Below are 27,875 nucleotides of genomic sequence, written 5' to 3'. Positions count from 1 at the left end.
AATAACTAATATGGCATAAATATTTTATATTCTGTAGTGAAATCAGAGATCCCATGACATGTATTCAATTTTTCCAACAATATTTCACAGCCAACAAGTCAACTCATTGAGCTTCATGATTAGTAGCTAACATTAAATGCTAGCTATATTAAAAAAAATACTAATTTTTCCAAAAAAAAAGGCCTGTTGCTCAGAAAATACTACACTATACAAACCAACTCTTCACATTTAAAATCCCATGTACAAGAGCACCCCAAGTTAATTGAATTAAGCTGTGGACCAGGGAGAAGTCTCATCTGACCACTTATTCCCCCCCTCCTTGAGGGATGCCTTCAAAGAACCCTTCCACATGCAATGGTTGGTACTAAGCCAGTTGAAAACCTGCCCTCCAATAGTATGGTCACAACTCAGAATTTTTGCAAATTCTTTAGCAAACACCTTCTCATAAAAGGGCATGAATGAAGTTGAAGGACTTATTACTTGCTTCTCAATAAGAGTCAACAGGAGTAACGCTCAGGTTGGCTTGAGAGCAGAAAGAGATTCCCTGTCCTCCAGCCAACTCCAGGCTCCACAATGATCCAAGTTCTCTTGGTATCTATATGCTTAGCGGTTTTTCCATATCAAGGTAAGATGTTTTCTTTGGTTTCCTTGTTCAGATTCTTACTGTCTAATTGATGTAGTGGAAGAAAATTAAAACTAAAAGTTTTAAAAACTAAAAGTTAAAATTAAAAGATTATTGCACCCAACAGATTTCTTTTGATGATTAATGAAAATTTGCTCCACTTTAGTTTCTACAGATTTGCCAACAGAATAATCCCAAAGATTACATTTGTTATGACTGAATGGCTTTTTAAGCATTTGCTTAAATTTTGTCAAGCAGCAAACAGACCCCAAGAAAGAAAAAACCTAAGATCCTCAAAAGAAAAGTATGTTCAAGTTGCATAGGTTTTCCAATAATGTGAGTAAAAAAAGGAGTAGAAGACTGAAGAGGAGAGAGAGAGAGACAGTGTTTGTTTGATGAAAAATTCAGTAAGCAAAATATTAAAGAAACAAAGTGTTTTTAGTTTTAATTTTCTTCCAGTAGATCAATTAGATATCATGTAGTTAGAGTTGCATAATATTTAGCAAACCACAGCTAGTGTTTCTGTTGTTATCTTCAGAGAATCTTCAAATTGTACTCAAACTAATCTGATACTTTTCTCAATCCAAGATTTAAATTATCTTAAATTATTATGTGGGCTGAGATACCATACACATGCCAGTTTTCCTTCTGTCTCCCAAGTCATTCCCAGATATCATTGCAAATAGCAATATTCTATTGCCTTAAATGGTTGCCGAAACACAATTAAGGGTCAAAAGCTGGGTGGATAGCCTGGTTTTGTTTTAATCAAGGAAAAATGGGGTTGTCCTTATTAAGCGGGAAGCTTCAAAAATCAAAACAGTAATTTATGAAGAACAATATGGTAAAGAAGAAAGGGAGATGGAAAGGAAAATGCTGCTTTTTCTGTGCTCTAAGCAGGAGGGAATAGTAACTTTTCTTACCAATGGGGGAAAATTGAACCCCTTCCATGCATCAGGTATAAATTGGGCAGGTACATAAAAATATGAGTAAGGTGTAAACTTCTTCCTGGGCCTACTTTTGCAAATTGTCCATCAATTTCAGAAGATACATTTCCAAGGTCAAGTGCTAGTTGTTCTTAGACTTCAATCACTTTCTACTTAGAGAAATTTCCTTCTGTTTCTCACTGTCTCATTCTCGCCTTGGCTAGAAAGTGAATAAACAAATCTCTTTGTCAGACTCCCTATTGCAACATCTACTGTAGGACCAAGAATCCTGACTTGAATCAGCTTCTGGAAAGTACATGGTGATAGTCAAGGGCCTTGCTTGGCTCAGAATGGAAGTGGTTCTCCACTACTTTCTTATGGGATAGTTTTATGACCTTTTATTACATTCTGCAGTTCTAGGATTTCAAATTTCAAGGGCTCCTTCCATACCTGGTGTTGGGGAAACCAGAGAAGATGAGATGCAAGTAGTCGTTGACTTACAACCTTACAAAATTTAGTGACTATCCAAACTTACTGTGTTATTGGAAAAAGTTAAGATCTTCGCAGCATGCCCCCATGGGCATGTAATCAAAATTTGGGTGCTTGCCATGTATTCATGACATTTGCAGGGTCTAAATGTTACGTGACTACTATTTTTAGCCTTCCCAACTGCCATCTGCAAACTTCTCTCCAAAAAGATCAGAAAACTTGGCAAAACTCACTTAACCATCCTGCTAGCAGCAGAAATGCTGGTCCTATTTGTGCTTGTAAGTCAAGGACTACTTGTAGGTGGTGGTGCTGTCGCTCACCACGTTTTAAAAGTATCTTAAGGAAAAATAGCAAATGACCATTGATTGTCCACATGGTAACTACCCTAGGGGGGCTGCCGTGGCTCATGTGATAAGACGCTGAGTCAGGTCAGGAGCTTGGCAGTTTGATTCCTGTGAGCAAATAAACCACATAAGGACAGGAAAGGAGCCTCCTCCGATTGCCACAGCTAAGATAATACCACCTGAAAAAAATCCTTTCAACAGAGGTAGCCAGCCACCTCGGCGTGCCATACGCTAAAAGAAAAAGAAAAAACCCACAAACCCTAAATTCTTCAACTATGGGTCTGAAATCACTGAATCTGACTATGTATGTGTTGTTAGATGCCCCACTGATAACTATGGTGCTATGCATTCTCCTTACATATTTTTTAAAGTGAAAGAAAGGTAACACATTTGTATGGCAGTGAAATAGCACTTCAACTGAAAATAATTCCTAATCAGCTGCATTTCCATAATAAGCTAGGTTTGCCTAAATCTCTCACTAATGAATATGCTAAATCATAATATAGCTTACCGTAGAGTATTGAATTGTATGAATCAAACTATTGTGATTTCTTATTTCTAATGTTATCCTCAGCACTCATCATCACTCCATACAGAAGTATACACAGTGCTTGAAATTTATTTTTTCCTTTTGCTATTTATTTGAGTGGTTGGCATGTTTCCTTTTGTCCCTCCCAAAGCAATGTCTCCAGGTAGACTCCCAGTTATCAAACACCATTTAGCAAATTTCATACGCAAAAAATTAACCTGAATTCTGGTACTATGCTCCCACCAGAAAAGGATTCCATTCCTCACATATAACTGAATAATTGTTCTAGATGTGAAAATGATAGAACCTTTCTTTCCTTTTCTTGTGAAGGGAGTTCTATAATCTTGGAAGCTGGGAAAGTTAACGATTATGAAGTAGTATATCCACAAAAAATCCCACCATTGCCCAAAAGCAGAATTGAGCGACGTGAGCAAAAGGTAAGAAATAATCTTCATTTCATCAACTAATTTATTGATAAATCTGACCCTAAATTTTGCTCCAGATTTATGTGGAGCAAAGTTAGAATTAAAACTCTACTACTTTCACAATTTTGCCATGTGGTTCTTAGGATAAATGTCCCTGAAATTCCCACTATATTTATTGGTCTTTTAAAAGTTAAATTTGTTCTGTTTTGTAAATGGAAATTACTACAAAGTCACATATTTGTCAAAGTTAATAAAATATGAAAAGTGATGATGGAAAAAGGTTATAATTTTGATTTATCACCTGTTTCATCTTTAGATTGGATCTGATCCTAGTCCAACCTTTAAAGACGTTATGAATAAAACTTTCATAGATGGATTTACCACATATAGAAAGATGCAAGTAAAGATGACATACAATAAGTCTCATAAGACTGTAGACTTCTAAAAGTCATTGTCACATTGATTAAAAATCTGTCAAATTGCAGAAGTCTGAGAAAATCTCCATGCATGCCTGTATCAAGATTTGCACTTAACATGGTTTGAGTGAAACTTACACAGCCCTAATTTTTCATGGGAGCAAAGAACTCTACTAAGCAGGATTATTACCTCAGGATAAATACTTATTGTCAGCCAACAGAGCTTTTGGTATTCCTTTGCTGCCATCTGATGGTCATCTGGATTTTTGCATTGCAATCTATGTGCCTGCAAATTTATTTATTGAACAGATTTATATGGACACCCAATTTGCACACAGTTGAGAAGGCTCCTGGCAACTTAGAACATTAAAAGTTCATAATGTGAATAGGTTACTATAGTCATGAAGTGTTCAGAAATGCCTAGACACACGGGGAGGAGGGAATTTGCCTTGAATCATTGTAGCGTTGCAACAGATCCAGGACTAACACACACACACACACACACACACACACGGAGGGAGGGAGGGAGGGAGGAGAGAGAGAGAGAGAGAGAGAGAGAGACAGAGACAGAGACAGAGACAGAGAGAGATATGAGTTCCATAGAACCTATCTATCTATTGTTTAAATTCTACACATGTAAATCTGGTCACTTGTGCCTGACACAAGGTAAATATTAATATGTAACTTTAAGAGTTTTCTTCTTCCTTTTTATGGACTTGGGTTATTTTTCATAAAAGATGATGGGCAGCTGTGACAACTGTGATTCATGAGATACAGAAATATCCTTTCTAGCGTCCCAGAATACATCACCCTGAAATATAAAAGTGGTGAAGAAGATGTAGTAGTGGTTATAGCTCAAAGTTGGAACTGAGGACTCGATACCACTATATCTATCCTCTAATAAATGAATTGGTTATGGCTCTCCATTTGACAGAGGTGTTGAATTGATCAGAAGGTACACATTTTATGTGTCTTTTTTATTTGCCTTTAAAAAAAATGAACACTGAATTATTTGCATTTCAGATGAAGTATGAAGATACCATGAAATATGAATTCAAAGTGAATGGAGAGCCAGTGGTCCTTCATTTAGAAAAAAATAAGTATGTCAACCCAGAAGTTTTGTTAACTTTGCTAAAAGAAGATTAAAATGCATATTCTTGGACAGAATCCTACAGAAATAATACTTGCATTGCTTTGTTGTGGAAATTTAATTTAAATATTACTGTATCAGTGAGGTAGATATAGTTATTGAACCGATTACCGTAATTATTTCTAGGCGCAGAACTGATATTTTTTTATTCCTGCTTTTAATCCTCCTCTGCTTCACCCTAACAATTCTAGTTAAAATTGAACCTCAAGGTACATAAATCTCTGTACCTTGAATTACCAAGCTTATTTATGAAATATTTCATAGATTTAAAAATTATTGTTTACACATTAATGCTGTGCCACGGACACCCCATCAATCTGTGTAATGTTTCCTAAGAGCCCGATTTTGCTGCTCAATTTATATTAAAGTTTACCTGCTGAAACATGAAAGTCACGAAACCTCTGGCCCTATTTAAGCATAAAAGGGGTAACCTAAACCTAAACAAGCTTGGCCTAAACAGGCCCAGATTTCAACACACCCTGTTTTGTTGTTTTGTTTTGTTAAGAATGCTACGTCAGTCTTCTCAATGGCATGACATTTAAACTGTTTTAATAAATGTAATAATGAGTAGGTTTGCCATTTGGATTATATCTGCAGAATAACTAACCATTGCAACATGTTTTTGGTCTTTCCCTAACTCATCTAGCCAGGCCTCAGAGTTTTTATTAACAGCTTTGTTTCCGTACGAGAAACAGCCAGGAAGTCAAATTATTGCTTTAGTAGAACAGAATAGCATGGTTGGAAAGAGCCTTAGAGGTGTCCTAGCCAAGCCCCTGCTGAAGCAGGAGTCCATATACCATTCTGGTAAAATGCCTGTCCATTCTTTTCTTAGAAACCCCCAGTGATGGAGTAACCTCAGCTTCTAGAAGCAAACCATTCCATTGATTGTTCTCACTGTCAAGAAATTTCTCTTAGTTTTAGGTTGGATTTCTCACAAGTAAATAAACTACTAAGGCTGCTAAAAGAAATTACGTCATTTTCATTGCCCTAAAACCAGTAAATGCCATATCACGGTTGAAATTAGCATTGCAGCCACTGCTCTGTAAGCACGAGAAGACTTGTTTAGAATCCCTGATGCAATTTAATAATAGCTTTTAAGATCCTGACACATAGCGGGTGCATTGGGAATGACTGTCTGGCTTTGATTTTAGAGTGTATTTTTTGTATTGACTATGTTGTATATGCCCTCTAAATGTATATTGCCTTTATTATTAAGCATAAGTTGCAAAGATTTATATGAGTTTCTATGTGTCACTTTGTCTTATACCATTAGACACATTGGAAATTATAGTGTTCCCCTTTTCTACTGTTTAGCTATGAAGGCTATGTAGAACTTCTTTGGTAGCATCTGGATGACCATATTCGGATCTAGAAGCAAAACAGAGCTATAGGTGAAATACTTGCAAGGAATACCAAGGTTATGCCTAGACTGGAAAGATGTGACACCAGGAGTAGATTTTTTGGAACTTCAAGAGAGATGTTTCTGTATGAAGGTTGAAACCTTTCTTTCTTTCTTTCTTTCTTTCTTTCTTTCTTTCTTTCTTTCTTTCTTTCTTTCTTTCTTTCTTTCTTCTTCCTTCCTTCCTTCCTTCCTTCCTTCCTTTCTTTTTTGCGTCAATTTTTTATTATTTATAGTTTTTCCTTTAATATCCATAAGTACTTAGTGAACACATTGTCTGGGTCAATATATTTTAGACATAATAATAGTAATAAAAATATTGTTTAGTTATGCATAATCATAATCTTTCAACTTCTATCATTGTGTATACCAAGTAATTAAAATGTATTTTATTCTATGTCAGTATGCATAATACAATTTTCCAAATTTCTAATTTCTATCTCTTATTCTGTAACTACCCATCATCTCTTGCCCTTTTTAAAGTTTCAGTTTTTATTGACTTTTTGGTGTCTTTTTAATGTTTCTCCCTGAGGATCTTATTGTTCCTTGCATCCAATTTATTTATTCTTAATACTTCATCTGCCACAGCACCTATCACTTGTTGAATCTCTGGTATCTCCAATTGTAATTCTTTCATCATCTTTAAGAAAGCATCCTTTTCATTTTCTTCTGTGTTTTGGGTCCTTAAGGGGGACTGTTCCATTTTAAGAGTTGGTACTATCTCTTCCATGTTTTCCTCCACTATCTCCATTGGTGCCTTTTTTAGATTTATCTCCTCTATCTTTCCCTCATCTCCCTCCATTTTCTCTTCTATTTTCTGAGTTTTTTTGGTTCATCATTTATTTCCATTTGGTAGGATTTTTTAAATGTCACATCTTTATCCTGATTCCATTCCATCATTTCCCTATGATTTCTTGTCATATCTTCCTGAATGCATTGAACCATCAATGCTATTTATTTATAAATCATATTTGTTTCCTTCTGTTGAGACATCTTGTTATCCTTTAATGACTTACTGATAGTTAAATAATTAGCAGGTTATGGTAATTCAATATTCCACCAAAATTTCAATATCTCAATTGCCCAAAAATACCTAAGACACCAATGTCAATAAAATTTACACCATCCCAGAACTGTCCTTCAGAACCTCCTAAAGGGAGAAGCCCTTAACATTTTCCAATTTGCACCCTTTATATTTCCCAAATGTATAAGCCTTGTCAAGGTTTTCTTCTTTTTTCACCTCATGGAATGTTCCTTCAAATGGTCTTAATAATCCCAATTGGTCCACCAGGTTTCCCCAGATGTTTCTAGTTCACCAGGTCAAAAATTCAAGCTCAAAAGTGCTTCTTGTTAATTATAATCCACCTTGCCTTTTTCTTAAATTATCACTTACTCCTCAGTATCAAGGTCAATTCCCACTGAGTTCTGAGTCCAATATCTTGTTTCACCAGTAGGTGGCACTCCCGTTCAAAGTTTTGGTATTAATCAGCTGATTGTCAAAAGGGAAGAAGAAAATTCACAAAAAAGTAGGGTGAGGGGAGAAAAACAAACTTCCTTTTCTTTGTAGGCTTTTTTTCAAACTATGTTATCTACAAGTTAAGTCATTTTTTCAGGCTATTATCAGTTCCTGCCGTGGTTTTCTATAATTTAAAGCTTCAGAATCAGAAATTGCTCCTGCAAGAGCCACCATGGAGGATGCTCCCACAGGCCCTGGCCTGGCCTAGCTGAGGAGGAGAGGAGGAGGAGGCCGCTGCCACCCCGAACCACCTTCCCTCAGTGGTGGTGGTGAGAGGAGGTGGGCGGTTTCCCCTGAGGAGGAGGAGGAGGAGGAGGAAGAAAGAGAGGACGTGGATGCGAGGCAGCCCCCGCTGGCTGCGGCCCCATCCAGAGACGCCATTGGCGCTGCAGTTGCCACCTCACGTGGCACCCAGCGGCCACCCTAGCCCCGCTGTGCCTCAGGCTGACACCGCCCCATCAGAGCCATCTTGGCGAGGCCATAGCTGGCTCCCTGTGATGGGGGTGGAGAGCGCGTGCAGCCGGCCAAGCTGAGGAGATGCTCCGCCTCCACCTCCTCTGGAGCTCCACTGGGCTAGGTGGGGGGAGGCCAGCTTAGGAGTGGGAGGAGGCGGCAGAAGGATGGGGTAGGCGCGGCCCCACCGCAGACAGCAAAGGCCTGGCAGGAGGGGAGGAGAGAGAGGGGATGGGGAGGCCAAAAGGCTTCGGCTCCCCTTGGTGGAAATGGCGAAGCTCATTGGAGGAGGGGTGGAAAGGGGAAAGGGTGCAGCCGCAGCCCAGCCACATATATAAAGGGACCATTGGGACGAAGCTGGAAAGAGAGTCTGAACTGTTCCAAATATACTATACTCAAGACAGGAATGCTGTGGTATAGCGTGTGTTGCTTTTACGTCCAGCAGATGGTGCTGGTTTTCAAAAAAGCATGTTTTTACAAAAAAAGCATGTTTTTCCCTTCACAGGTGTGACATCTGTATGATATGCATATATAAAAACATGTGCATATTCGAATGCAATGTTGTGTCAAAATTTCAAAGCAATCGGTGAAGAACTTTCAGAGATTGGAGATTTTGAACAAACAAACATTACATTTTTATTTATATAGATAGATTGGGCACCATCTTTCTCCCCGTACTAAATCATCACTTTCTTGGTTTTGGAGAATCATTTTTCTCAAAAATACTTTTAAGTTGACTTAAGTTGAAAGTCACATCACCCAGTTTCAGTCCTCTATCCACTGTCCACTCCAGCTCTTAATCCTTTTGGCCTGGTTGTCCCAGCTTTGGTCTTGCCAAAAATAGCCATCATCACTGCTGCCGATCAAACAAGGAAATTGCTGTTTCTTTGCAATCTACAAAGCATCCCTTCTTTCTTCACCATCCTTACAGGGTGGCTTTGGCCCCATAGAGTCTCCTGCAGATATGTAGCTATCAGTTTAGTTTCACAGAGCTCTGTTACCGCATATCCACACTGCTGCAACATCTTGAGAGACCTCTCAAGGCATCCCTTTCTTGAGGTGTCTTCATGAAGCAATATGAACCTCATGAGTAAAGAGAGCTACATTGCTCTTCTTTGCAGACTAGTAGCTTCATCTGATTGTTGCATAAATCAGAAAAATCAAAGACAATCCTGATCAATCATATCACCTCTGAGCCTCGATGAAGAGAATTGCACAACTTCCTTGGTACAAATCTCTCTCCTCAAGAAAATCCAGGATGCTGTGTACACCACATAAATAGCCATACCTGATCAGATTGAAATGCATTCTCCTTTCCTTTATACCAAACAATATCCTTAAATGCCATTATACAGTAATTGTAGGCTGAATACGCAATTATCTCTGTTCCTACTTAATTCCTGACATAAATAATGCTAGCTAAATAACATATTTTTTGCATTCTTTCCAGAGAACTTTTTTCTAAAGATTACACCGAGACTTATTATTCCCCTGATGGCAGAGAAATTACAACAAGCCCTCCGGTTGAGGTAATATCCAGAGCATCTTACTTTTATGAAATTAATTGAGAAGAATATTTGTGCACAATATTCCAAATATGTTATACTCCAGACCAAGTATTCAAAGGCTATGTATGCATGAAGTGTCTTATATTTACCATGTTCTATGTAAGAATGTGTGCGTTGTTAAACCCCACTGTTCTACTTATTGAATTAATAGGGCAATATCTCAACCAACCAGTTCTTTCTTATTGATTAAAAGCAAACAAGCAAAAAAAAAAAAGGTCTTGTTTCTTGAACAGAACATTTTATAGTCCTTTGTTGACTGTCTGCCCAAAAATTCCTAGTGTTTTGCCATCAGTGTTGCTCTACCTGCAGAGTGACTTCCTTTAATGGAGACTTGTGTTTATCCTATGTTCATTTGGGGACAATCAAAACTAAGCAGATTTCTTTTCCTCCTCAATCAAAATATTTTGAAATAGTTGCTTATTATTCATTGTTTCATTGATGTTGTGGAATATATTAGAACTGCACTTCTGCTCATCAAATCAAAGTGCAAACAAACTTTAACCAGTGTAGTCCTCTTGCTTCCATACAGGATCACTGCTATTATCATGGACGCCTCCAGAATGACATTGACTCAACTGCAGTCATCAGTACATGTGATGGCTTGAAGTAAGAAAGTCTCTTATTTTTTGTTTATTTTATTAAGAATGAAAATATTATTACTGTTCTTGGAATTATCATAGTTAAAAGAGCATCAACTTTTCATGCAAATTAATTGGGTGTGATCCAAGATATCTGCAGGATTCAGAAAGTCTTTGGATACCAAGAAGAGCTTCTGCCAGCCAGTGAACACAGTAGGGAGCTAAATCAGATCTCTCTAGATGAGCTTTAAAGTCCGGGTCTTTGCATATAGGAGCTGATGTTACAGGAAAAAAAGATAGGTAGGTTTCAGATTGTGCACCTTGCTAGAAAGTATACAGGAAGAGGCAAGCATACTTTTCATTTCTATCCAGAAATATCTTCTTGAGCAATGATGCCCACCTTCTCCAACCTTGCAGATAGCCACATATAAAGATTCCAAAATTCAGAAGCGCTTTACCCTTAATCAGATTCAATGCCCTCCCAACAGGCATTACTGAAGGAAAACACAAAAAATAATATCTGTATCTATATATCTATATCCGGGATGGCAAAACTATGGCACCATAGGAGCCGTTTGTTAGGGCATGTGAGGCGTTGCCCTGTCAGGTCCAACTGACTTCGGCCTTCTTTTAGGGCTGTTTTTCACCCTCTGGAGGCTTCCCTGAAGTTCGGGAATGGACTCCCAATTCGCCCGTTGGGCTGTTTTTCGCACTCTGGGGGGTGAAAAATGGCTCTACAGACAACCCTGAAGTCCATTCCTGAACTTCCAGTTTTCCTGTAGGGCCATTTTTCGTGCTCCAGAGGCTTCAGAGAAGCCTCCTGAAGCCTCCGGAGGGCATTCAAGGGAGCGAGGGGGCTGTTTTCACCCTCTCCAATTCCTAGAAAGCTTCTGGAGCTTGGGGAGGGCGAAAAATGAGTCCATATGGGCCAAAAGCTGGGGGAGGGAAGGCAGGGGTCAAGCGCGGATGCACACAGGGGGTCACGCACATAGCATTATGGGTGTGGGCATGCTTGCGCGGAACCCCCCTGTGCTCCCCCCGCTTTTGGCATGCAATGGGAAAAAGGTTAGCCATCACTGATCAATACGTATACCTATACCTATACCTGTACCTATATCATCTCTATCATCTATCTCTATCTCTCTATCTCTCCATCTCTATATCTATCATCTGACCAAATATTTTCATTTCATAAAATAAAATTTTACATAAAAACCAAATCTTTCAAGCAGGTTTAGTCTTCATACAAATATTGGACAGATATTTCATGGTTATATTGAGACTGTTGACTTGGTTAGTTAAGAATTGGTTATCCATCGAGGGGTCCCGTATACTGTGTGTTCGGTTGATTTTTTTGCAGGCATTTCATGACCCAAGTAGGTAACATCATTAGTGCATTTCAGCCCTGAAGTACAAATATTGTCTTCTACTGATTATCCACCTTTAATCACCCTATTCATTAAGAGGACAATTTTTTATATACAGAGGACAATTCAGGCATCAAGGTGAGACATACCTTATTGAACCCTTGAAGCTTTCTGACAGTGAAGCCCATGCAGTCTACAAATATGAAAATATAGAAAAGGAGGATGAGACCCCCAAAACCTGTGGGGTAACCCAGACTACTTGGGAATCGGATGAGCCTATCATAAAGACCTCTCAGGTGTCTATTACTCCTGAAGAAGTAAGTCTCATATTAAACCCTTAAATATATAACTATTTGAGAACAGGAATACCCTTATTTGTTTATAATATATAAAGTAGAAGATAAATTCTCTGGGACAGATTAGGAAGAATTCATAGGAGAGGAACCTCCACTTCTGAAATTCTACTTCAGCCATACTGAACAATAAAATATGGAAACTCAATGAACAGAAAATATCTGAAAATATTCCAGATATATAACATTTTTTTATGATCATGCAAACTTAATTTGGAGATTTGGTTCAAAATGGATTTAAATGAATTTGCAAACTTTCTAAATCAGTTTAAAATGTAATCAAATGATCAAATTGGATGCCACTTTAATACATGCATGGAACAGGGGTGAAATCTTCCCAGTTCGGCCAGGTTCGGCTGAGCCAGAAGGGACAATTGACATCAGTTCTCTGAACCGGTGGTAAAAATCCCTGGTGGCCCCACCTCCGTCCACCTGGTCGCCCTGTCACTGCTCACCTCTTCCAGCTGCTCAACCCACCCATCCAATCTGAATGTTTCTCCCTCCCTTCACAGCAGAGCTTCTGCAGCCTATCCCTTTAAGATAGACCCAGGGAGGGAGGGGGCAGGGGGAACCATAAAGGGAGTGGCAGCTCTGTTTTGAATAGAGGAAGAAACATTCAGATTGTCTCTGCCACAGAATTCAACGTTAAATGCAGCAGAGACGACCCAAATGTTTCTTCCTCTGTTCACAGCAGAACTGCTGCAGCCTGTCCCTTTAAGATAGTCCCTGGGATGAGGGGGATGGGGGACCATATAGGGAGCAGCAACTCTGCTGTGAATGGACTCATACAGACTTTTTTTCCTACCGGGTTCTGTGGGCGTGGCCTGGTGGTGGTGGTGGCATGTGACTAAGTGGGCATGGCCATGAGTGACATGGAGTTGGTCACGCCCACTCAGTCACTGGACTACCAAGCCATGCCCACAGAACCGGTAGTAAAAAAAATGAATTTCACGACTGGCAGAGAGGACTTGGGATAGGGGGAGAAACTGTTTTGAAATATTAAAACAATGTCTAATAAGACCTAATAAACATAATCTTGTCTTAATTTTCCAATTTGATTTGAATCATCTAGTTGGATTGAAGTAATGATGGAATCAAAACTAACAAATTGAATCTGGTCACAGATAATCTCATACTCCCAATGTTTTCCTCCATTACTGAAGGCAGAATAAAATTGAAGACAAAATATTGCAAGCAAAATCACAGACTGTTTGATTGATCGCTTCAGTGTTTATGGCAATTGGGAACTCTTTGTCCTCAGCAAGTTGTGTTTTATAGTCACCTTCACATCTTGAATGTTCTAGTCTCAATGTCAGATCATGGTCACTTTATTCAACCTGGATCTTGTGCAACAGAGTTAAGAAAGTGGCTGTCAGACAGCAAGGAAAGAAATTGCCCCATGGAATTGGCCATCTGACCTTGCAGTTCCATATGCTGAAAAAGCACGGATAGATTTTCCTATGGGAAGAAGGAAGTCATGCACCTGATATGGTTCAAATCTTGGGCACAAGGGCAGTTCCAGAGCAATTTCAGTAGGTTAATGGTAGACAATGACATTGCTATACAGGAGGGAGGTGCTTTTCCTTTCCCAGGGAAATGCAAGTAGCAGAAATTTTGACACTGAAAAATAGGTCAAAAAGGTGATTTCTTCACTTGCTTGTTACTACGCCTATTAAATTTTGTTTAGAACAAGATATCCATATATATATATTTATCTCTAAATGTAGGCACAATAAAATTCTGAAAATGGATGCCATTGGAAACAAGTGCCATACTATATTATGTACAAAGAAAATGTTTCATGCCATGACAAAATCTCTCTCTATAAATGTCTTCTTAAAAAAAAAAACAATATTTCTGAAATTCCAAGGACTTTGACCAGGAAGTAAACAATGCAGATTTCTGAGTAATTGATGATCTGTTGGCTGCATGGAGTAATAATATTTTGTTTACTCTTCTGTTTAGCAAAAAGACTTCTTGGAGACCAAAAAATATATTGAGATTTACATAGTTGCAGACTATTTAATGGTAAGTATCCTGGATAGCATTTCATTTTCTTTCTTCATTGAGCACAATATTTTGTTGCTATCTTTTTTTTCAAATAACATTGAAACTGGATTGTATCTTAAAATGTGCTTTATAGTAAACTTTGATATTTTTTTTGTTTTTTGTTTTGTCATTACATTTAACCAATAGGTTTAAGAGATATTTAACATTTAACTATACTCTAATTTGCACATTAGTTCTTCCTGGACTCCATCTAAATAATTTACCCAGAAATGCCAAGATCAGGGAATTGAATACAGAGAAGATAAATGAAATTTTGAAATGGAGAAAAGAGTAAAAGGGAATCGTCGTACATTTCTTCTACTTGGTCAATCTTGCTCCTTGTTCTGAATTGTGCTTAGTTAGTACTATGATTTTAAAACATTTTCACATTTGTTTCATTGCACTGGGTGGAGAAAGTTGATTGGAAAGGTAATTTATAAAAGCATTCTTGCTTTGGGAAAGGTTATGTGGGGATGCCCTTTCCACAGACTAGACAATGGTCAGCTAAGAGGCAGCTGAGCCCATAGAAAGAATGGGTGCATGGAAAACATTACAGAAGGGACCCTCCATAGTTTCTTGGACTGTGAAGGTGAGTGTAAGGGTGGATGGACAGATGTCCTTTCAGACATGCAGGATTCTGTTAATGTAACATATAATAACCACCCAGAACTGATACTACTGTTTGTGCTTCTTTTTGGGACTGCCATGCAAGGCTGACACTCAAGGTGCACCTCTGAATTTATTTTATGCCACACCTGAATTTATTTCCCTCCAGCTTTTGGGGGTTTCTCCAACACATTCCTGCACTATTTCTTTGTCCAAGTTGACAACACATAAAGAATCAGATGTATAGTAAATAATGCTTATCTCACACATTCCTGAACATGGAAACATAGCATTCATTTAAGGCAGGCATGTCAAAAGTGCGGCCTGGGGCCAAATGTGGCCCTTTTTCAAATTTCAAGCAGCCCGCAGCCTCTTCTCCCCACTGGAGTTATTTGTTTAGTCTTTCATAAAATACCGTATTTTTCGAAGTATAAAGATGCATCTTTTTCCCCTCAAAAAAGAGGCTAAAAATCTGGGTGCATCTTATACACTGAATACAGCATTTTTTGCCTCCCAAAACTCTGCCCCCTTCACCAAAATGGCTATGCATAGCCTTTAGGAGGTTTTCAGAGTGCTCCTGGGGGCTGTGGAGGGCATAAATGAGCAAAAGACGGACCATTTTTTGCTCAACTTTGCCCCCCCCCCCCCAGCCCCCAGGAGCACTCTAGAAGCCTCTTAAAGGCTATTCATGCCCTTTAAAAAAAAGGCCCATTTTCGTGGGAGAGTGCAAAAACTTTTTTTTTAATTTGCCTCTTCAAAATCTTGGTGCGTCTTATACTCCGAAAAATATGGTAGTTAATTCACATTTAATGTTAAGGGTTCAAAGAATGTCAGGCTGAATGATCGGCCCCACACATTTTCACCTCACCAAATCTGGCCCTCCTCGCAAAGTTTGGACACCCCTGATTTAAGGAAAGCATTTCAGTAGGTTGACCAACATTTTCTCCAACCAGGCAGAAAGATCATGTGTGGTGCTGAAAAATTAATAACCTTAATATATTAATGGCACAAATGTAGGTTAAAAAATAATCAGAAATGAAAAGAATTCATTGGACAGCTTGGCTATAAAAGTATTATTTTTGTCTAAATCAGCAAATTCAATGATTTTTAAATCTCTTTCTTTCCCTGACATGTTCTTTCTCTCTCTCCCTCAATCCTTCCATTCCAAATTTATGGTATCTTTTAAACTTTTTTGTCTTTTCTGTAGTTCTTGAAGTACAGCAGCAACAGGACTTTTATAAGGATAAGAATATTTGATATGATCAACTATGTAAATTGGGTAAGAAGACATGCTTAAAGTTGTTTCTTGTTTCGGATTAAAATTCTCCCTCCCCCAATGCAGATTTTCATTGTGTTCACATAACAAAATTAATGAGTAAGGTGACTTAGGAGGTGGACTTCTACAAGAATGTTAACTTTTCTGGCTTCGAATGCAGCAAAACTCCATCATTTGGTAAACTGGTGATCCAGCATGGAAGCCTAACTCAGAAAATGGGTTAGTTTAGTAACTAGGTTAATAAGCCTCTTATGTGAATACAGCCACTGTGTTGGGAGAATGCAAGTCCAAAACTATTACAAGAATTCAGTCAGTGCTACATCTCTGTAATTGGATTCTTTCAGGGCTGTGGTCAATCTTCTAAACTTGGAGATTAGACAGAAATGGACAGAGTAAGGCTAATCCAAACTCAACTGATTATGAAGATGATCTCTGAGAAGAAAGCAGGAGTGGCGAACCCAGTTTGAGTTGGATTGTGGCACTTGTGTCTGCTTCTGTCCTATTAGCCTTGTTGACATCTTCACTGTTGATCATCAGTTAGAATCAGGGAGATAAGGGGGACATCAGTGGGGGAAATATCCCTTTAGTCCTCCTCCTCCTCCTCTTCTGTTCTTGATTAAAGAGAATAATAACCTTGTTCTTGTTTATCATTTTATTTCTTATATGGTATAACAACAACAACAACAACAACAACAACAACCCAATATGTGGATTTCCTTGGTGCTGTCTGAACTTTGTGGTTTCCTTGCAGACCTGACTAAACGTCCGCAAGCAAACTAGTAAGCTCAGACAGCATCAAGAATTCCACAGTTCAACCTTGAGCTACAGAGATTCTCTTTTATTGATTCCCAAATCTTTTCCATTTCACCATCCCATAGAAGCCAATTTCTGTTGCTTTTCAGTCTTGAAATGTTTCTCAAAGTTTACTTCTATTTTCTGATTGATGCCATGTCTACCCCCACAGGTTTATGAAGCTTTGAATATTCGTTTAGCATTGACTGGTGTAGAAATTTGGTCCAACGGAAGTATGTTTGTGGTCAGTTCATCAGAGGACAAGACTTTGGACTCCTTTTCATCATGGAGAAAGTCAAATCTGCTGAGGCGCAAAAGGAATGACAACGCTCAGTTACTCACGTATGTCTCATTGTGGAGAAAGGGAAAAGTGGGGCAGGGAGTGAAGGATTATGGGAAGGTTAGTGTTTGCACAGAACTTCCTCTATGGGTTACATGCCTTAAACCATGAGCAAATTATATTCTGGGTCAAAATCAACCATATTTTTGTTATGTGAGAATTAGTTTTGAGAAGTCCTTGAATATTGCAGGTCAAAAATTCAGCTTGATTTCATTTCACCTGAATCTAAATTGAAACTCAAATGATTAACATCTTTAATGACCACTTTAAAGAGTGTCTGGATGTCAAAACTTTAGGATATAGAGGGAACTGCCTATAGCCCAGAGAACTTTAATCTCTGCTTTGAAAGCCTTTTGACATATGTAGAATGATGTCCTTAGACGTTAGAAGAAAGCCAGGATCTATTTTTCTTCCCATTTCCAATATTTATCAGTAACAAAATGATTTTTCACACTTCTTGGTTTATAATAGCAGCATTTTCTCCAAATATTCTCTGAATGAAACTTCAAGTGGAAAAATGAAGAATGCCATATCAATTGATATCTAAGAAAACTTATGGACCTAATTATTTGAACTAAATTAGTAGAAATCTCCAAGAATAAATTCAAATATGAAATATCGTGTTGTGTTTAGCAGGTTGTCTGAAACTGTCTCCTACATTTTAATCTGATCTGGTTATAGAGGCAGTTTGAGTTCAGCTTATATATTCTTGTATATGAGTGGGAAATTGGTAAATTTATTGGCTTATGGTCATAATATATGGGAGAAATGACAATTCTGTTCTGAGTATTTTCACTTATCACTCAATCTCCTTTTCCAAGCTCAACTAATCTTTAATAACACCACAGCTAAATTGATAGAAGAAACTTATTTTTTAAAGAAAACTCCCATTTGGGGTTTTCACTGTACATGGAATGTGAATTAACCCAATGAAATTGCATCCGGAATATGTTTAACAGATCTGGTTGGTTAAATGGTTTGCATGGGTACAGCCTAAATTGAATTATGACATCCTGAAAACTGGCAGGAACGGACAGGGTTAGGGGTTCACAAAAAGCCCTAGAGGTTTCTCTAGGCCCAAAGGCTTTAGATTAGCTACCAGCTTCTTTAAACTCTGTCCCCCACATTATTTTCCTATAGGGATGTCAACCTAAATGAAGGAACTATAGGATACGCTTTCGTTGGTAGTATGTGCAAATCTTGGAGCTCTGTGGGAATCATTCAGGTTTGTAGAAATTACCTGTTTGGACTCAATGAAAATGTATATACAGGTATGTAAGTTCTAAGCTACTAAAAATGAAAAAGAATTAATAAATCTTCTTGCTTTGAAAGTTTCTTACAAGCTGTGGTGGCACAATGGTTACAATGAGTATTGCAGACTTGCTCTGCCCACTGCTAGGCGTTTGATCCTGAGTGCCTCAAGGTTGACTCAGCCTTCCATCCTTGTGAGGTTGGTAAAATGAGGACCCAGATTGTTGGGGGCAATGTGCTGATTCTTTAGAAAGTGCTGTAAAACATCATGAAGTGGTACATACAGTAAGTCCTGGGGGGAAATGCTACCAGTTCTGACTGGTTCGGTAGAACCGAAGCAAAAAAATGCTTTAAAAAGTGGGGAAAAAAGGTTCCGACAATCACGTGGCTCACAGCTGATCTTCGTGATCATTGGAAGCTCTTTTTTTTTTCACTTTTTAAAGCATTTTTTCCTACCTATTCGCCTAAACCATCAGGAAAAAAATGCTTTAAAAAGTGTGGGGGGGGGGAGCTTCCAATCATCATGCGGATCAGCTGTGAGCCATGCGATTGTCGGAAACGTCCCCACACACACACACACTTTTTAAAGCATTTTTTTCCTGTCAGTTTGGGCAAATAGATTTAAGTCTGAGTACTGAGTAAGTCTAAGAGCTATTGCTACTTGAACAAAGAAACTGTTTTTTTCCCAGGAAATCCAATTGCAACCTTGTAAATTATTAATATCTTTTTCTAACTCTTTGATTTTTCGTTAGAAAATGCTTGAGCAAAGGTATTAGCTCAATGCTAACAATAGATGGATTCACTTTCAATTTCTTGCAGACTAAAAACAAAAGTATTCTTTTTTCTTCAGGATCATGCCAAAGATTTATATTTGGTTGGGGCTACAATGGCTCATGAGATCGGTCATAATCTGGGCATGAACCATGATGCAAATTCTTGTACTTGCACGAATGGCCCATGTATTATGGCTGCTTCGGGAGGGTAAGTGTTGAAGGAAAAAATACTGCCTTTCAAATTAAGTTATATTTCAATGGTTGCAATTAATTGTTAAAGTAAATATGCTAAGAGCTTAAAAAATAAATTGGTCAGGGAGTTACACAACAGTGGGGTTTGGTAATACACAAATTTAACTTTACCTTGTGTAATTAAAATGTGTTGTACTTAAAAAGATAGGACTGCTCCAGAGGTGGGTTGCTCCCGGTTCGCCCTGGATCGGACGAACAGGTAGTAGTGGCAGCAGGAGGCTCCACCCACCCACTCAGATGCTTCTGTGCGTGCACAGAAGTGTTGTGCATGAATGCGAGTGCGCACAGGAGCGCACCTGAATCAGTACTAACAAGATTGGCAACCCACCACTGGAGTGCTCTCAACAATTGAATATCCATCATTCAGTAGCTTCCTCCAAAACGTAAGAGTTTAGAGAAATAGCATAGGAAGTATAGCCAATAAACCAAATATTAATAACTCCGATAGATAAAAGAGGAAGCCCATTGAGATGTTAAAGACTTTCCTAAAGTGGGAAGACGTTATAAGCAGAATGGAATAAAATGATTCTGAACCAGGCAACAGGTGGAGGAAAGAGATAATAAAGTAACATCCTTTCCTGCCTCAGCCCTTTTTTCAAGACAGGAGACACATTCTGTCTCTCCCATATATTGCAGCCTGCTGAAATCAACTGGTAGCAATGTATAGGTAGTCATTGACTTGCAACCTGGTCCTCACAGTTACAACTGTCACAGCCTCCCCTCAGTCCCGGAATCAAAATGCAGGTGCCTGGAAACCAGCATGTATTTATGATGGTTGCAGCATCTCATGGGACCATCATGTGCAACCTTCCCAGCTGTCTTCTGATAAGCAAAGTCAATGGAGGAAGCAGGATTCCCTTAATGACTGTGTGGTTCACTTAACATCTCCAGTGATGTGCTTAACAACTTGCGATTGTATGTTGAGGACCACTTGTATTTCGTTGCTGTTCAATAGTTAGGCTTTATTTCATCAAGAAAGAAAAGGGGGAAGGAAAGGGGAAGGGAAAGAGGATGGAATGGGAGGAGAGGAGAGGGGAGGAAAGGGATGGAATGGAATCTTCTCAGGAATTTCCACTGCAAAATACCCCAAGATCTTTAAGATTTTTGTAAAGCCTCAGTTAACATGCCACCTGTTGACACATTTCTGGTTTCTCCTGCCAAAGCCCTGGGACTTGTAGCCTCATATTTTATGCTACAGCAATGAAGTCAGGAAGTATGGAGAATGCTATGTAGCCTTTCCCATCCTTATTGAAGAATTTTGTGCGTCATTATTACTTTTTAATACATCAGATCCACTTCTTGGTATTTTGTGCAGAAGGCTTTGCTTAGAGAACAACTTGCTCAAAAATCTTCACCTAATGCAGTGCTTCTCAATTATTTTCTGTCATGCCCCCCCTAGGAAGAAGAAAACATTTCGCCCCCCCCCCGCGCGCGACTGTAAATAGTATAATTTGTCTATAAAATTGTTATAAGTACACCTCTGCATAACATAGCACACCGGTCTTTCCTCGTCTCCCACCGTAGTCACATGCTTTCTTTCCTCTTTCCCTCTTACTTGTCTATCCTTCCTTCCACCCTCCCTTCCTCCTTCCCTTCCTTCCTGCCTCCCTTCCAGTTCCCTCCTTCCTCTTTCCCCCTGCCTGCCTGCCTTCTTTCCTCTTTCCCTATCCTCCTATCCTTCCTTTCTCCCTCCCTCCTTCCCTGCCTCCCTTCCAGTTCCATTCTTCCCTCCTTCCTTCTGCCTCCTTCCTGCCTGCTTGCCTTCTTTCCTCTTTCCCTCTTGCTTGTCTATCCTTCCTTCCACCCTCCCTTCCTCCTTCCCTTCCTTCCTGCCTCCCTTCCAGTTCCCTCCTTCCTCTTTCCCCCTGCCTGCCTGCCTTCTTTCCTCTTTCCCTATCCTCCTATCCTTCCTTTCTCCCTCCCTCCTTCCCTGCCTCCCTTCCAGTTCCATTCTTCCCTCCTTCCTTCTGCCTCCTTCCTGCCTGCTTGCCTTCTTTCCTCTTTCCCTCTTGCTTGTCTATCCTTACTCCCTCCTCCCTTTCTTCCCTCCCTCCCTGCCAGCAGCTCCTCCAGCATCCCAGCTGGAAGCAGCAGCACAACAGTCACCGTTACCAGGGGCGAAGGGGTGGCAGTGGCAAGATCGGGCGACCGCCGCCCCTTTGTCCCTTCCCCAACAGCGGCTGTTGCGCTTCCGCTTCCAGACGGAATGCTAGCGGTGGAGCTGCTGGCGGGGAGGCGAGCTACCTGCATAAAGACGCCGCCGAGGGCATGGCAGAATATATCCCGGCTTGAAGTGGCAGCACTGGGGACTGCTCAGAGACTCATCAGAGCCGCGGGCTGGAGCTGTGCAAAAAGTCTGTTTGGGCTGGGGGGGGAGGGAGGGAATCCTGGGACAGCCATGCTTCCCTCCCTCCCACCCCCGCCCGAGCAGGCTTCTTGCACAGCTCCAGCCCGCGGCTCCAATGAAAATCCACAGTCCGAAGTGCTGCCACTTCCAGGCGGGATATATTATGCCTCGCCCACACCGCCGCCGTTGCACCCAGATGGAAAGGGAGCCTTCGCGCCCCCCTTTATGGAGCCTCGCGCCCCCCCCAGGGGGGCGCACCCCACTATTTGAGAACCTCTGACCTAATGGATCTGGTGCAACTTTGACTTTGAAAGAAGTCCATGTTGTCCATTTAATGGCCACCAGCAGACTCTCTTTGGGTTCTTGCTTTCATCTTTCTATTTGAGTGCCAAAAACTATTCCTATTGATTTGTACTAGCATTAGCAAAGTGCTTGGGTGGATTTATTATACCGTCTTTGCATGCTTTTTAATATGCATTTTCAGAACCCGTGGCAAGTTGCTGAAATTAAAGAAGGAGTCCAATAAATATATTACCATATTTTTTGGAGTATAAGACACACCGGAATATAAGATGCACCAAGCTTATGAAGAAGCAAATTAAAAAATAGTGGGTAGGTAGATAGAGGGATAGAGAGGGATAGAGAGAGAAATATGGTAGGTAGGTAGGGAGAGAGCGAGTAGGTAGGTAGATAGATAGAGGGATAATGGGATATATATAGAGAGAGACAGAAATACAGTAGGTAGGTAGGGAGAGAGCAAGTAGGTAGTTAGGTAGGTAGATAGGAAGGTAGAGGGGGGGAGGTAGAGGGAGGGAGGGAGGGAGGGAGGGAGGGAGGGAGGGAGGGAGGGAGAGAGAGAGAGAGAGAGAGAGAGAGAGAGAGAGAGAGAGAGAGAGAGAGAGAGAAATATATCTTATTTTTTAATTACATTTATATGCCGCCCCTCTCACTAATAAGGTGACTCTTGCCTTACCTTGCCCTTCTACTATGTTTGGAATCAACATCAATGCTTTATCACTGTTTTTTTAAAATGTAAACATTAACATACACACAAGTTAACTACCAGGAAAGCAGAGAAAAATCAACCAATTTTAAGCATGCAGAAATTAGTTTTTCTTGTCATGTTTTGAACATTAAAAAAAATCTTGTCTTGTAGGGATTAGGTGACCAAATGTGGGTTTAGCCACCTGTCTGATTTGCATGTAATTCTAAACTATGCGAAATCATAATCTGGGCTAGATTAATTCTGAATTTTGGAAACAATTTGGATTTAATGCTTCTGAGTCCTAATGTGCTTCATTTTCATATTGGAAACAGTGTTGCTTTTTAAAAATAAGATATTAGGAGGTTATAGAAGACAAAAATGCAAATAATGCAATTTGAAAATACCGCAACTGTTCCTCTGCCTTAAAATATTCATTTGTTATAAAAAGTACAACCCCTCCAAAATAAGAAAACAAAGAGGGTTAAAATTGGTGGTTTTTCTTTCAATTATATTATTGTCCTTCCACAGAGAAGCTGACTAAAAATAAAATGAGAGAGGAGCCACTGAAACACAAGAAGTAGCCTAAGGAACTAACATTACATGGAGTTGTGACTGCAAATTCATTTTGTTAAAAAAGAAAAATAAAGTTAATGGAATTAAAACAAAAGAAGCATATTCTGGGAGTAAGATAAAGGGGTACAAAGAGTCACTGTATTTGTTCATGAATCACTTTTTATCCATTTTATATACTTTTGCAATGAATTCTGTACCTGGTCCATGTATGGATGATGTCATGAACTTATCTTGGTTAACTTTCACAGGGAGACAGTTTCTCTGCAGTTCAGCTCTTGTAGTTTACAGGATTATAAGGAATTTATGATCACTAAGACCCCACAATGTGTTATCAACAAACCCAACGACACAGATATTATTCAAGATGCAGTTTGTGGGAATTACTTTGTGGAGAAGGGAGAAGAATGTGACTGTGGCTCTCCAGCGGTAAGATTTTTTATTAATGAATAAGGATAATTCCAAGACGTTTCTCAAAAATGAGAATCCTTGCCAAAACATCTGGCTTTCTAAGTGGTATCCAGAAGGTTGGTTTGTGAGTGGCATAGGCGTACGTCCACAATGTACATGGATGTGTAAATTGGTTTCTTGGATTTGGGAAACCAGTTGTAGAGGTAAAGACTTGATACCTTGCTACTCTTTTGGGAAGACAATGCAGTTTTAAAAGCAGCCCATTTATCACTGCAAGAATATCCTTCCCTTACATTGTTAACAGGGTCACATTACGTGTCTCATGGTTTCTTGAGCTGCTTCCTACAGCTTAACCTGTGGAAGCATTTGGGGCATGGCAAGCCCCAAGAGGATACGCCCCACCCATTTTCTCCCCACTATAAAGATGAGTGGGGAAAAACATACTTCTAGGCAGGAAAGACACTGTTATCATAACTTCACAATAAAGGTAGTGTTAATACTCATGGTTGGTGAATCTTTTATGGCCGACTTCAAAGGCTGGCCTCCTGAGTAGAAAATGGCTCAGAATACGGAAGAGATTTGGACTGCAGGTTACGTGGCCTTCACAATTATTTTTATTTGTTTTATTTTTTCACATAGGAAATATCAGATGGTTCATGTAGCTCTGCCATCATCCATTTGCAATAACAAACCCCCAGGCTGCTCTTTGTCACATTCTTTGCCAGCATGGACCCATAAGAGGAAATACAGGAGAGAAATATCCTTTTCCTTGGCAGTTTCCCTCTTCAAAAGAAACCAATTTGAAGACACCAGGAAGCAGTGGCAGATTAAGGCTCACTGGTGCCCTAAGCACTGGCAAATCTTGGGGCCCCCTTCCTTTGTACATACTGTACAAATCTTCATTGTTTTTTTCTTTAGATTTCAACTTTGTGGTGCCCCTTGGGCCTGGTGCCCTAAGGACGTGCTTAGTCTGTTTAATGGTTAATACAGCACTGCCAGGAAGGAAAGCCTATGAGATAATTTGATGTTTTTTGGTTTTCAGAAATGTACAAATGAGTGCTGTGACGCTGCAACGTGTAAACTGAAACCTGAAGCAAAGTGTGCAGAAGGGGCATGTTGTGAGGAATGCCAGGTAAGGCTTTTATATTCATAACACTAGGAGGGATTTTATCCTGCTCCTTACTACTAATATGAAAATGTGATCTCTCTGCTTACTGTGATGAAAAGCATTTTAATTCTATTCCTATCCCTTCTTCCAATTTATTTGACCCTTATGAAAATATCCATAGGGAGGACAGTTTAACAAAATTTCAGCATTGTCTCAGTCTAAAATGTATTCCTTTGGCATCTTAAATCACGTCTGTGAAAACAAAATATAGGCTTCTTTTTGCATGGAAACCCAATTTAAATAAGGGTTGGCAATGTTTGTGATTGGTGTCCTAACTCAGCTTCCTGACTCCCTAGAACAGGGATGGTTAACCTTTTTGGTACCAAGTACCCAAAGTTAATGTGTGTGTGTGCCAATGCACACATGCGTGCCCCAATCTCCAAACTTCAATGCAATCCCACTGCACATGCACCCCCATGCATGCACTCCCCCACACCCCATTTTAGCTTCCAGGGTGCAGGAGGCTTTCCAGGCCCAAAACAGGATGCAGGGTGGCCTCTCCCAGCACCCCGGGCCTCGTTTTGGCCTCCAGGTTGATGCGGGTGGCAGAAATAAAGTACAAAGGTAGGGTGTGTTGGGGGGGGGAGCTTGCAGAGATTAGGAAAGGCATGGGCAGCAGAAATGGAGTAGAAAGGTAGGGCGTGTTGGGGGAAACTTGCGGAGATTGGGGAAGGCCCCACCCCTTCAGCAGAGACCCAAAGACCAGCTGGCCAGCGGAAGGCATGCACACATGCACGGTGGATTGGGCTGGGGTGACAGCTCGCATACCTACAGAGAGGGCTCTGCATGCCACTTGTGGCATGCATGCCACAGGTTCGCCATCATGGCTCTAGAAGGTTCTAAGTGAGGGGTGACGGCCTGTGGGCTGGATGGGTCATGCATAGGCCACACCCACCCCAGCTCCATGAATGGGAAAAACATAGTTAAACATCATGTGATGGCAACCTAAGTTGGCGAGTTTTACACCTGTGTTCTAAGAGGTCTTCGGTAATGCTTTGACTTTTTTCTTTCTGAGACTTTCAAGGCGGAAATGGATTCAGGAGACTTTTGGGAGTCAAATTGCTTCTTTTACAACCCTTAAGTTCTCCATCTCCTCTCCACAGCCCTCAATTCAGCTATTCGGTTGGCACCTTCTAAAGGGGCTGGAGGGCCATGAAGAGAGGTGCAAGTTTCTCTTTCCTTCTTTATGGGATCCCAGTTGACTCTGTAATAAACTTGTTCAACAGAGGGTACAAAAACATATTGTTATATTTCCATCATAGCAACAGAAATCAGCACCTATTTTTCAGCACATGACATGGAAATTCTATCAATGCTTCTGCCCATGTAAGGAAATGAAAATATGCCATGCACACGTTCATCAATTAATGTTCTGCTGATTTTTCATGAGAGCTAATTCATTTTCAATTATGCTCATGGTCTTCTAGGTGTTATATACAACATTTTAATTCATGAAGCCCATCTGTAACATGGCAGGGATGCCTTGCTTGGTAATGCTCAAGACAGATGAAGAGGAAGCTTTGAAATGTGTTGTGAATCGTGGTTTAGCTCTTTTAGCGCTAAGGAGTTGTAGCTGGAAGTGATTTTCATTTTCACCCACAGATTATGAAAGCAGGAGCAGAATGCCGGGAGGCAAGAGATGACTGTGACTTACCTGAACTCTGCAATGGAAAATCTGCTGAGTGTCCCATAAATCGCTTTCAAAAGAATGGACACCCATGCCAAAACAACCAAAGTTACTGCTTCAGGGGGAACTGCCCCACTTTGGCAAAACAATGCATTTCTCTCTGGGGGCCTGGTAAGTCAACTTTAGGATTTCAGAATTATGGCATTGTAAAAAAAAATAGACAATCTTTACTATTGAACAAATATATTTTCTCCTTTCCAGCCATAATAAATATTCATTTCTGTCTTTTTTGTCTATGTGTGCAAGTGGCATAATTTTTCAAGATGAATTTTCTTTTTTTTGGAGTTTTTAGAGCTCAGTCCTCCAGATTGGTTTACGTCCAATCATCCCTAGAGAATCTGGCAATGGTCCAGCTGGAGAGATGGGCTTCGGCCAAAGGTTTTTTGGGGGGTCGGGTTTCTTACTACATTAATAATTAATAATAATTTATTAAATTTCTAGACCGCCCCCTCTCCCAGAGGGACTCAGGGCGGTGTACAGGAATAAATTTAAAACATACAAACAATCATACACATAGGTAAAAATCAAATTAAACAACCCCTGTACAATTTATAAAAATTAAAAAACAGACCTTAAAACCAATCTTAAAAATTTAGAAATAGAACTGAGGTGGGATAGGTGGAATTAGGCCAAGCTGGCTAGCTGGAATAGGTGGGTTTTAAGTTTCTGATGGAAGGAGCGGAGATCTGTAGTCATTCTAATGTCGGGGGGAAAGTCATTCCAGAGGGTCGGGCCCATCACAGAGAAGGCCCTTCCCCTAGGCGTCGCCCGCTGGCACAGCCTAGTGGATGGCACCCGGAGGAGTCCTTCTCTGTGTGAGCGAATCGGCCGGAGGGATGTATGGGGCAGGATACGATCCCGCAAATAACTAGGTCCTGTGCCATGGAGCGCCTTAAAAATGATGGTCAACACCTTGAAGCGCACCCGAAAAGCCACATTCCCAAATTGGACAAAGATATGAGACAATATGTATGTATTGTAGGGGTGTGTATGGCATTAATAGACTGCCATGTTGTATATTACAGCAAAAGTTGAAAATTATTGCCCAATACTCAAAATGTAAATCAAAATGACTGGAAAAGCACAAAGAATAACACCAAGATCCTCTCATATGCTTAAAGTTTTATCCATACTTTCTTTTATTTCTAAGAGTTAATTAGGGCTACTGTTTGAACCATCACTTTCTGCTTTTCTGAATCAGAGATAATGGAGATTGAATATGGGACTGTCTGCTAA

At 40.0% G+C, this 27,875-nt stretch overlaps 2 protein-coding genes across 2 annotated transcripts in view; both read left to right on the top strand.

The window, feature by feature from the left end:
- Positions 1–27,875, top strand: part of LOC309395980 (zinc metalloproteinase-disintegrin-like ohanin) — a gene marked incomplete at both ends in the record, with an annotated part of 96,645 nt that overhangs the window by 63,842 nt on the left and 4,928 nt on the right. The window lies entirely within an intron of this gene.
- On the top strand, positions 356–27,875 carry LOC309395981 (zinc metalloproteinase-disintegrin-like ohanin; the record flags this gene model as incomplete). The annotated part of the gene is made up of 15 exons (XM_081960693.1): positions 356–625; positions 3,238–3,344; positions 4,772–4,848; positions 9,717–9,795; positions 10,364–10,440; positions 11,898–12,096; positions 14,098–14,160; positions 15,995–16,066; positions 17,028–17,197; positions 18,336–18,420; positions 19,297–19,427; positions 23,625–23,802; positions 24,827–24,916; positions 26,555–26,750; positions 27,841–27,875. Exons 1-15 carry the CDS (start codon positions 574–576, stop codon positions 27,873–27,875), a joined length of 1,611 nt encoding a protein of 536 aa, XP_081816819.1. The 5' UTR covers positions 356–573.

This window comes from Natrix helvetica (genome assembly GCF_964273705.1).
Source record: "Natrix helvetica genome assembly, chromosome: 8".
NCBI classification, from domain to species: domain Eukaryota; kingdom Metazoa; phylum Chordata; class Lepidosauria; order Squamata; family Natricidae; genus Natrix; species Natrix helvetica.
The sequence above is the reverse complement of the archived record's forward strand: the minus strand, read 5'-3'. Positions and strand labels throughout refer to the sequence as shown.